Source organism: Aegilops tauschii, chromosome 2 (genome assembly GCF_002575655.3).
Source record: "Aegilops tauschii subsp. strangulata cultivar AL8/78 chromosome 2, Aet v6.0, whole genome shotgun sequence".
In the NCBI taxonomy this organism is placed as follows: domain Eukaryota; kingdom Viridiplantae; phylum Streptophyta; class Magnoliopsida; order Poales; family Poaceae; genus Aegilops; species Aegilops tauschii.
The window spans coordinates 392,232,583-392,243,935 of NC_053036.3; the positions used below are offsets into that span (position 1 = coordinate 392,232,583).

The window sequence follows — 11,353 nt, forward strand, 5'->3', positions numbered from 1 at the left end:
TTGTGCCTAGGTGGGGCTGCGACGTGTTGATCTTCCGAGGCCGGGCATGACCCAGAAAAGTGTGTCCGGCCAAATGGGATCGAGCATGTTGGGTTATGTGGTGCACCCCTGCAGGGAAGTTTATCTATTCGAATAGCCGTGTCCCTCGGTAAAAGGACGACCCGGAGTTGTACCTTGACCTTATGACAACTAGAACTGGATACTTAATAAAATACACCCTTCCAAGTGCCAGATACAACCCGGTGATCGCTCTCTAACAGGGCGACGAGGAAGGGATCGCCGGGTAGGATTATGCTATGCGATGCTACTTGGAGGACTTCAATCTACTCTCTTCTACATGCTGCAAGATGGAGATGGCCAGAAGCGTAGTCTTCGACAGGATTAGCTATCCCCCTCTTATTCTGGCATTCTGCAGTTTAGTCCACTGATATGGCCCTTTACACATATACCCATGCATATGTAGTGTAGCTCCTTGCTTGCGAGTACTTTGGATGAGTACTCACGGTTGCTTCTCTCCCTCTTTTCCCCCTTTCCTTTCTACCTGGTTGTCGCAACCAGAGGTTGGAGTCCAGGAGCCAGACGCCACCGTCGACGATGACACTTACGGCACTGGAGGTGCCTACTACTACGTGCAGCCCGCTGACGACGACTAGGAGTAGTTAGGAGGATCCCAGGCAGGAGGCCTGCGCCTCTTTCGATCTGTATCCCAGTTTGTGCTAGCCTTCTTAAGGCAAACTTGTTTAACTTATGTCTGTACTCAGATATTGTTGCTTCCGCTGACTCGTCTATGATCGAGCACTTGTATTCGAGCCCTCGAGGCCCCTAGCTTGTATTATGATGCTTGTATGACTTATTTATGTTTTAGAGTTGTGTTGTGATATCTTCCCGTGAGTCCCTGATCTTGATCGTACACATTTGCGTGCATGATTAGTGTACGGTCAAATCGGGGGCGTCACATAGAGGGAGCAGCATCAGAGGTGTCTTGGCGCTTCCTCTTCCTGGCTTTAGCCTCAACTAGCCGTGTCTTCTTTTGCTCTGAAACAGCTGAAGGGGCCTTTGGCTTCGAGCCAGTCATGCTGGCAGGGAAGACTATGCTGGGTCGATCCTGCCTTTGAGCTTCTGGTTCAGCTTCAGCGGACTTCTTCTTTTTCTTGGCAGCCATCTTGGGGTCGATGCTAGGACGTCCAAGTGCCTTTCTCTTTTCAGCCTCATTGTGTGCTTGAACACACTTCTGTGCATAATACTTCATGCGCTCACGGGAGCCTTTGGCTTCCTCATGCTTCTTATTGAACTGGGTCTTGGGGTCAATCATCCTTTGCTTGAAATTTTGCACATCGGCAACGCTGAGCTTGGCCATGTGCTTCTTGAACTGAGCTTTCTCAAAGTCGATCTTATTCTTCAGCTCAACAATTTTCTGAGCAATGGCAAGCTCGTTGGCTATGCCTCCTTGAAAAGTGACGCTGATGTCCACGGGCAGCTGCAGATCATCAATGTTGATGCTTTGGTCTTCAAACCATTCATCAATGAAGTTATTGAGTATATCAACATCAAACAAAGGCATATCTTGGAAGATCTCGGTCTCTTGTTTGCTCTTGATCAACATCTCCAGAGCATCATCTCCAAGATCTTCACCCCTTGACAGATCAATAGTGTTTTCCTCATTGCGCAGAATGGCAGCAGGAGTAAGGTCATGCACAGAAATTTTCTTGGGATTCTTGGTCTTCTTGGAGACGTGAGATTGATCTTCTGACTGCACACTGGATTCAGGAGGTGTAGATTTCAATGGTTTCACAGTAGAAGCTTTTGGAGCGGCAGAAGGCTTGGAAGCTTTAGTCTTCTTCTTCTGCTTCGGGGGCTCAGGAGCATCCTCACAGTCCGCATCATCAGCAGAATGATCAACTGTGGCCCTTTGAGCTGCAACATGGGAGAGAAGCCCATCAAAGCCATTGAAGGGTCCGATGACATTCGGATTGGCTTCACGAGTGCCATCCGGCCTTGGAGCAGACGGACATGGGTTGAAGTTGAGTCCGAATCCTTTTTGTTCTTAGCAGCAGACTCCTTTGCAAACTGATAGTTGCGCTTGAATAGATCATCATCATGACACCATCGAAGAGATGATGGGTCGGCATTGTCAGGCTGAGGTCCTCGGACCATGCAAGGATAGAAGCCTTGAGCAATGGCTTCAGGCTTCGTCTGAGGTTGCAGTTTCCTGTAAAGAATGTCGCCCCACGGGCGCTTGATAGCATATTTCTCCGCATACTCAGGAGTTACGAAGTGATACTTGAACCATTCCTTAGCCCAATATCTTCTGATCCATTGGATTCTGGACTTGCACTGATTGTATGTTTCTTCAGGATCAGACTTGTATAGTTCATAGAGATCTGGTGGCAGATCCAAGGCAGTATTGCCACGGCGTTGCCTACCACACCCTTCCTTGCAGAATTTTCAGTTGCCATAATATTCAGAGTGGAAGGCTTCAAGATCAGTGAATGGCTTCCGACGACTGGTCAGACAAGAACTGGCTTCAGGAGATTCAATATGATGTTGTAAGAATTCTGCAAATGAATGCAGACTATGAGAACCAAGGGATTCTCCCACAGACATGTACCTGTGACAGCATTAGAGATGCGAGGGAAGGGAAAGAGGTCATATGCATTCTCAGAATATTTTGAAGATAAATCAGTTTGAAGACATTGACCTCATAGTGCGAAGACATTCACTTATTTGAAGTGAGTTGGTTCCAGATTTGTACGAATCCATGAATAAGTACAAGTGAGAAATCTAACTAGTTGTGAGGCATAAGTGAATATACTTGCAAGTTATGAGATGCGGAACTAGAAAGATCTAGATTTGGAAGTTTAGAAACCACTTTTGGGAGAAGTGGATGGATTCAACATATCAAAAAAGCGAAAAAATGAGTTTATTTACCGCACAAAGAACTGCTAGATGAGGTGAAACGGAGGCTGAGTAGTCCAATCTCCCGCGCCCTAACTTGGTGGCGGAAGACACCTACGGCAGCGGCAGAGAAGACGAGGTCCGCGACCGGCGCGAAGACGGCGTTGAAGAGGTCGCGGCAGCTAAGTGCTTCGTCTCCGGCGTTGACTGGAGCTAGCAGTGGCGCTAGGGTTTGAGCAAGATGGCGAGGTGGGAGAGGAGATAATGACCACGCGGGTGTAGTATTTATAAGGTGAAGGGCGGCGCAGCGCAATTACGCAGGTGCCCTTGGCGGTTCACATCTGGTGGACACGTGGCTTGCATGCAACTTATTGAGAGTTGAGCCATGTTCCCACGCGCGCCTGGTTTGTCGGGTGGTCGTTCCGGCTTCTCCGGTTTTCAAGCAAAAGAGATAAGGCATTAAAACAGTTTTAAATGTGTGCCTCTGTATCTTCAGCTGACAAGGGCGCGGTGAAGACATTTAACACGTGTCAACAGAATGCATATGAAGAGGCAGAAAGAATTTGAGGAAGAAGCACAGAAGCGGTTAGGGTCCGATCACATTCACTTAGTTTAGAAAATGGCAAGTTTGAAGACATAGCTATAAGTGAATGTTGTAGAGGACAGAACACACACACACAAATATATATATATATATATATATATATATATATATATATATATATATATATATATATATATATATATCAGTAAAGACCAAATCAACATTGTGAAGATAAACTTGAAGTCAAACCAATATTGAAGACAAACCAAATATGAAGATAATGCAATCATGACGCCAAATGAAAATTTTCGAGAAAGTTTGGTGGTGGTGTTACCCACAGTATAGGAAGGATTAGACCCAGACACGATGCACAATTATCGTGGCGCTCCGAAGTCAAATTCGACATTAATGTATTCACACTTAGAGGGTAAGTCTTCATGAATTGAAGATATACATTACTTCGTGTGTTGCACATCTAAGTCATCAACATGCATAAGCGTTAGGATGTGTGTCCATTCACAGGACATTTGAGGATTCTAAGATATTTAGCTCACACCGCAGTTTGCAAAACCTTTTCTCATCCAAGGGCTTTGTGAGGATATCTGCCAATTGCTCTTCAGTGTTGACGTGAATGATATCAATGTCTTCTTTCAACACATGATCCCTGAGAAAATGATGACGGATTTGAATGTGCTTTGTCTTTTAGTGCTGAACTGGATTATGAGCAATCTTGATGGCGCTCTCATTGTTGCAGTAGAGTGGCACATGCTTCATGTTGATGCCATAGTCCTTGAGAGTTTGCTTCATCCAGAGAAGCTGAGCGCAGCAAGATCCAGCAGCAGTGTATTCAGATTCAGCAGTGGGGAGTGATACACAGTTCTGCTTCTTTGAAGACCAACAGACAAGAGATCATCCAAGAAAGTGACATGTGCCTGATGTGGACTTGCGATCAACCTTGTCACCAGCATAATCAGCATCTAAGAATCCAACTAGATCAAACTCTGAGCCCTTTGGATACCATAATCCTAGTGTTGGGGTGTGAGCCAAATATCGAAGAATTCGCTTCATTGCTAAGTGATGCGACTCCTTTGGTGCCGCTTGGAATCGAGCAGACATGCAAACACTAAGCATTATATCAGGCCTAGATGCACATAAGTACAGTAAAGAGCCAATCATGGAGCGGTATACCTTTTTATTGAACTCTTTACCATTATCGTCGGGGCCCAATTGGCCTTTGGTTGGCATTCGCGTCGTGTACCCTTTGCAGTCTTGCATTCCAAACTTCTCTAGGCAATATTTGAGGTACTTCTCTTGTGATATGAAGATGCTATTTCTTTGCTGACGGATTTGAAGACCAAGGAAGAACTTCAGCTCACCCATCATGGACATCTGATATTGCTCTTGCATCATATGCCCAAACTCATCACTGTATCTCTTGTTAGTGCAGCCGAAGATAATGTCATCCACATAGATTTGGCATACAAACAGTTCACCATCATATGTCTTCATGAAGAGAGTGGGATCTAGAGAACCAGGTTTGAAGCCTTTGCTCTTCAGGAAGTCTTTGAGTGTGTCATACCAAGCGTGAGGTGCTTGTTTGAGACCATACAGTGCCTTGTTGAGCTTGTACACCATGTCAGGATGCTTTGGATCTTCAAAACCAGGTGGCTGTGCAACATACACTTCTTCAATTTTACCATTGAGGAAGGCACTCTTTACGTCCATTTGGTACAGAAGAATGTTGTTGTGGTTGGCATAGGCTAACAGTATGCGAATGGCTTCAAGCCTAGCCACAGGAGCAAAGGTTTCATTAAAGTCAATTCCTTCCACTTGTGTGTAACCTTGAGCAATGAGACGAGCCTTGTTTCTGACAACTTGACCATGCTCATCTTGTTTGTTGCGATAGATCCATTTGGTGCCGATGATATTGTGCTTGCGAGGATCAGGACGCTTTACAAGCTCCCATACATTATTCAGCTCAAACTGTTGAAGCTCTTCTTGCATAGCTTGAATCCATTTAGGTTCCATGAAGGCTTCATCAACTTTCTTGGGTTCAGATATAGAGACAAATGCAAAGTGCCCACAAAAGTTTGCTAGTTGTGTTGCTCTTGAACGAGTGAGTGGACCAGGTGCATTGATACTATCAATTATCTTCTCAATCTGGACTTCATTTGCAACCCGAGGATGAACTAGACGAAGATTTTGTCGTGCTGATGATTGTCTTCATCTTCAGCATTGGCTTCAGTCTAAGCATTGTCTTCAGGTTGATTAGGTGCAGAAATGATGATTTCTTCTTCAGCCTGTTCCTCAGAAGGTATGATTTCTCCAGTACCCATTAGCTTGATAGATTCACTTGGTGTAGCTTCATCTAGCACATTTGGCAGGTGCTCTCTTTGCGAGCCGTTAGTCTCATCGAACCGCACATCCGCAGTTTCAACCACTTTGTAGTGAAAGAGGTTGACGACTCTGTAGGTGTGTGAATCCTTTCCGTAACCAAGCATAAAACCTCCATGTGCTTTCAGTGCAAATTTTGAAGTGTGATGTGGATCCTTGATCCAGCACCTAGCACCAAAGACTTTGAAATAGTTGACGTTTGGCTTCTTACCAGTCAGAAGTTCATAGGATGTCTTATTGAAGAACTTATGAAGATAAACACGGTTGATGATGTGGCAAGCAGTATCAATGGCTTCAGGACAGAACTTCCTTGGAGTCTTGTACTCATCAAGCATCATACGTGCCATCTCAATGAGGGTTCTATTCTTGCGCTCCACGATGCCATTCTGCTGAGGTGTGTATGGAGCGGAGAACTCATGTGTGATGCCCAATGTATCAAGATAAGTGTCGAGGCCGGTGTTCTAGAATTCCATGCCGTTGTCACTTCTGATGTGCTTGATCTTGATGCCATAGTTGGTCATGGCACGATTGGCGAATCATCTGAAGACATCCTGCACTTCAGTATTGTAGAGAATTATGTGCACCCATGTGTATCTTGAGTAATCATGCATCAACAATAACGAAGCCATAGAGACATGCAGTGGTAGTAAGGGTGGAGTAATGAGTAGGGCCAAATAAGTCTATGTGAAATAGCTCGAAGGGGCTTGATGTAGTCATGATTGTCTTCGAGGGATGCTTGGCCCTTGTCATCTTCCCGGCTTCACAAGCACCACATAGATGATCCTTCTTGAACTTGACGCCCTCGATGCCAATGATATGCTTCTTCTTCACGAGAGTGTGTGAGTTCCTCATGCCCGCATGTCCTAGCCTCCGATATCAGAGCCAGCACTCTGAAGCTTTTTCTAGAAGACATACGACAAGCTGTGGTCCTGCGGAGAAATCTACCATATACAGATCGTCTCTTCGATACCGTTCGAAGGCTAGAGATTTGTCAGATTCCATAAGCACAAGGCAACGATATTTTCCAAATATCACAATCATGTTTAGATCACAAAGCATTGAGACAAACATTAAGTTGAAACCAAGGGATTCAACAAGCATCACTTTATCCATGTGCTGATCCTTTGAGATTGCAACTCTACCTAGGCCCAATACCTTGCTTTTACCAGTGTCAGCAAATGTGATGTGACTCTTGTCAGACGGACATAGGGTTGAATCCATAAGAAGACTTCGACCACCAGTCATGTGGTTAGTGCATCCATTGTCCATAATCCACTCAGTAGCCTTCGGAGCCGTACCCTTGGCACCTCATGCCATGAAGCAGTAGGTCAGAGCAGAGTCGTCCTCATCATCGGCTTCAGTGTTGGCGACGTCACCATTGTCTTCAGTGTTGAAGATAGACTTGGCGACGAACGCCCACACTAGAGCCAGGCTTGCCACGCCTGAATCAGACTCCTCCTCAGACTTCACCTCCGCGTCCTCAGAAGCAAACTCCTCCTCTGAATCCATCTCCTTGCCAACGAACGCACGAGCCTTGCCGGATGAGCTCTTCTTGTGAGACGAAGACTTTGATGAAGACTTTGAGGATTTCTTCTTCTTCTTGTCATCATAATCATATTCCTTGCTCTTCTTCTTCTTCTTCTTCTTCTTAGATTCCTTGTCCCATTGAGGACACTCAGAGATGTAGTGGCCTGGCTTCTTGCATTTGTGGCATGTTCTCTTCTTGTGGTCACGAGAGGAAGCCTCATCATTTCTTGAGTTGGATCTTGAAGACTTTCCGAAACGATTCTTTTTGGAGAACTTCTGGAACTTCTTCACGAGCATTGCTAGCTCCTTTCCAATGTCTTCAGGATCCTCAGAACTGCAGTCAGATTCTTCTTCAGATGAGGAAACGACCTTTGCCTTCAAAGCACGGGTTCGGCCATAGTTGGGGCCATAGATGTCTCTCTTCTCAAATAACTGGCACTCATGTGTGTTGAGCCTCTCAAGTATGTCAGACGGATCAAGATCTCTGAAGTCAGGACGTTCTTGTATCATCAGGGCCAAGGTGTCAAATGAGTTGTCAAGTTATCTCAGAAGCTTCTTGACGATTTCATGCTTGGTGATTTCAGTGGCGCGAAAAGCGCGAAGCTCATTTGTGATATCAATGAGGCGATCGAAAGTGAGCTGGACATTTTCATTGTCATTCCTCTTTAAGCGGTTGAAGAGATTGCGAAGAACATCAATTCTTGAGTCTCTCTGAGTTGAGACGCCTTCGTTGACCTTGGGCTTTGTCCTCCCAAGGATCTCTCTCTCAAAGGCTTCGGAGGTGGGTTGCTCTCAAACGACAAAAGCCGTGCACTAACTCTGAGCAGCCACCAATTTATGGTGTAGGGGGTGGGCTATTTATAGCCTGGAGGCAACCAGACATGATATGTCCGAAATGACCCTGTGTCACTAAGGAACCGACACGTGTCCGACGGTCAGATTTCAAACACACGCGGTAGCTTGGCTTGGGCTACAAGCAAAGCTGACTCATCCAACTCTGGATAAGATTTACTCTCATTGTCTTCGCTCGAAGACATAGGATTTTGGTTGAGCATCACATCAGTCATCTGACTTTGTTCACATGGACCCCACTTAATAGTACGGTGATTCCTATGACTCAATAAAGAAGAAAAGGAAACTACAAAACAACCATGTCTTCACATTCCATAGTCTTCAAGTGAATGTCTTCACGTGTCATTATCTTCATCGTGAATGTCTTCACGAACCACCATTGTCTTCAATGTCTTCATACATTTTTAGGGGTCATCTTTGGTAGGTAAACCGAATCAATGAGGGACTACTGCCTGCGTTAGCCTGCAATTCTCACAAACACAATAGTCCCTCAACCAAGTTTGTCGTCAATACTCCAAAACCAACTAAGGGTGGCACTAGATGCACTTACAGTCCAAAACTCTAAAGTCTATATCGGTCCCACCGAACACATCTAACCGGACCCACCAAGAAACACTTGACATAGCCACTACCTAAACCCTAGCAACTTGTTCCATCGAAATGACCCTTCGGTCTCATCGAAGAGCACTTGCCAACCTTATGTAACCTATCGATTTCATCTCAGAATTTCCGAGTGGTTTCAATCAGTCTCACCGAAGTGTGGAAAGTGATTAGGTCATCACCATTCAGTCTAACCAAGCTGTTCCATCCGGTCTCACCGAAAAGCCTAAAGTTCAAACCATTTGTACTAGTCGGTCTCACTAAGTGTTTCCACCCGGTCCCATCGACTAGTGTACAAAGGTGTGTAACGGTTAGGATTTTGGTGCTTCCTATATATACCCCCATCCATTCCACTAGCTCTCAGAGAGAGCAACCCGGACGAAACTATCACTTCCCACATCCATTTTCTGATAGAGAAGTGTCTACACTTGTGTTTAAACCGACGGGGTTCCACTCCAACCTTTGATTCTTGATTTCTAGCCTCCCAAAGTTGATTCCCACTCCAATCCTTCTCCTACCACATTTCCAAATTTGTGAGAGAATGATTGAGTGTTGAGGAGACTATCTTTTGAAGCACAATAGCAAGGAGTTCATCAGCAACAACAACATCTGTTACCTTTTGGAGAGTGGTGTTTTCTAGATTGGTTAGGTGTCACTTGGGAGCCTCCAAGATGTGGAGTTGAACCAATGAGTTTGTAAGGTGAGGAGATTTCCTACTTCATGAAGATCTACCCTGAGTGAGGCTAGCCCTTCATGGGCGTAAACCATGATGGCATAGACAAGGTTGGTACTTCATGGACCATTTGTGGGTGGAGCCCTCCGTGGACTCGCATAACCATTAACCTTGGTGGGTTAAAGTCTTCATCAACGTGGATGTGCGATAACACCACCTATCGGAAACACGAGAAAAATCATCGTGTCTTCATTGCGTTTGATCTTCTAAACTCCACCCCTTTACTTTCTTGCACTTGCATGTCATTTACTATCCGCTGCTCATACTCTAGATATGTTTGTGTAGATTGTATTGCTTACCACTTAACTTGTGCTAAAATCAGCCTAAACTTCAAGAAAATTGAAAATTGCACCTTTTGTCTTGTTGGGGCATCTCCAAGGCGGCCCCGTAAACCTGCCGCAACCGTCCAGACCGCACTGTCCGGACCGCGGAAGCCATTCAACGCGGCCCTGTATCAGACTGTGAGGCAGTCCGGACGCGATTTCTCCCGCAAAATGGAGACAAAAGTGGGGGAGGTTTGCGGGAATCCGGACACGCGAAACGTACGAATACAACACCCCAGGTCCACCAAAAACCCTTCCCGGACCCCGTGACTCCATCCTCCCCATTTTCTCTCCTTCCTTCTTTCTCTCTTACCGTCACCGCCGCTCCACCACCCGGCCACCACGCCACACCCCTGTCAGAAATCTGCATCTCCGTCACCTCCGGCCATCCAACAGGGCTCCTCGCTGCTTCTCTCCCGTCTCCGTTCAACCTCCCGTCCTCCAACCGCCCCGCCAGGTACCATCCTCTACCATGCCCGACAACTGTTCGATGAATCGCCGGAGCTAAAAACAACTGTCCCTTCTTGTTTGTAGCAATGGATTCTGATTTGGTGTACATATACGAGCAGTATGTTGAGTCCTCCGTTGGCTCGTCGGACGAGGAGGAGTACTCCGATGAGACGGCAATGATGCAGGCGGTCCTTGAAGGCGTAGAGCGTGCGGAGGAGCATGTTCTCAATTTCAAGGGCTCAATCAAGGGTCATCGCGTGCTCAGCCGCAATAGGGCACGTTGGCAATTGACACTAATGGCCGACTACTTTTCCTCTGATGCTCTCTTCGCTGACTATTTTCGCCGGCGTTTTTGGATGCGCAAGACCGTCTTCGATCGTTTGTACCATGGTGTCCGGTCCTACGATGACTACTTTATCCCGAAGAAGGACGTCGTGGGAACGATTGGCTTCTATGGTTACCAGAAGTGCACGACCGCACTCCGGATGCTTGCATGTGGCACGGTCGCTGATTCGTGGGACGAGTACCTACCGATGTCTCAGAGCACATGCGGAGATGCCATGGTCAGGTTTGTAACTACCGTGGTTGAGGTGTTTAGACCTCAGTACCTGGGAGAACCAACTGTGGCAGACACAGAGAGGATCCTAGCAATCTCAGAAACAAGAGGGTGGCCAGGTTTGCTTGGATCTCTTGACTGCATGGATTGAAAATGGAAGAACTTCCCGAAGGCTTTACAAGGGCAATATCAGGGTCATGTTAAGAATCCCACCATCATTCTTGAAGCAGTTGCATCACATGATCTTTGGATTTGGCACACTTTGTTTGGCATGCCCGGGTCTCACAATGACATCAATGTGCTGCAACAATCACCGTTGTTTACGAGGCTTACTGAAGGAAAAGATCCTCCTTGCCACTATACTGTCAATGGACATGAGTACAACATGGGCTACTATCTGGTTGACGGTATGTATCCTCCATGGGCTACCTTTGTGAGCACCATCTCAAACCCAATTGGCCAGAAAAAGGCTCACTTTG

General features: G+C 46.1%; 1 protein-coding gene across 1 annotated transcript; it reads left to right on the plus strand.

Moving 5' to 3' along the window:
* Positions 1-10,404: 10,404 nt before the first annotated feature.
* LOC109738235 (uncharacterized) lies at positions 10,405-11,025 on the plus strand. The gene has a single exon (XM_020297338.1). The coding sequence runs from the start codon at positions 10,405-10,407 to the stop codon at positions 11,023-11,025; it is 621 nt and encodes a 206-aa protein (XP_020152927.1).
* The last annotated feature ends 328 nt before the right edge of the window (positions 11,026-11,353 follow it).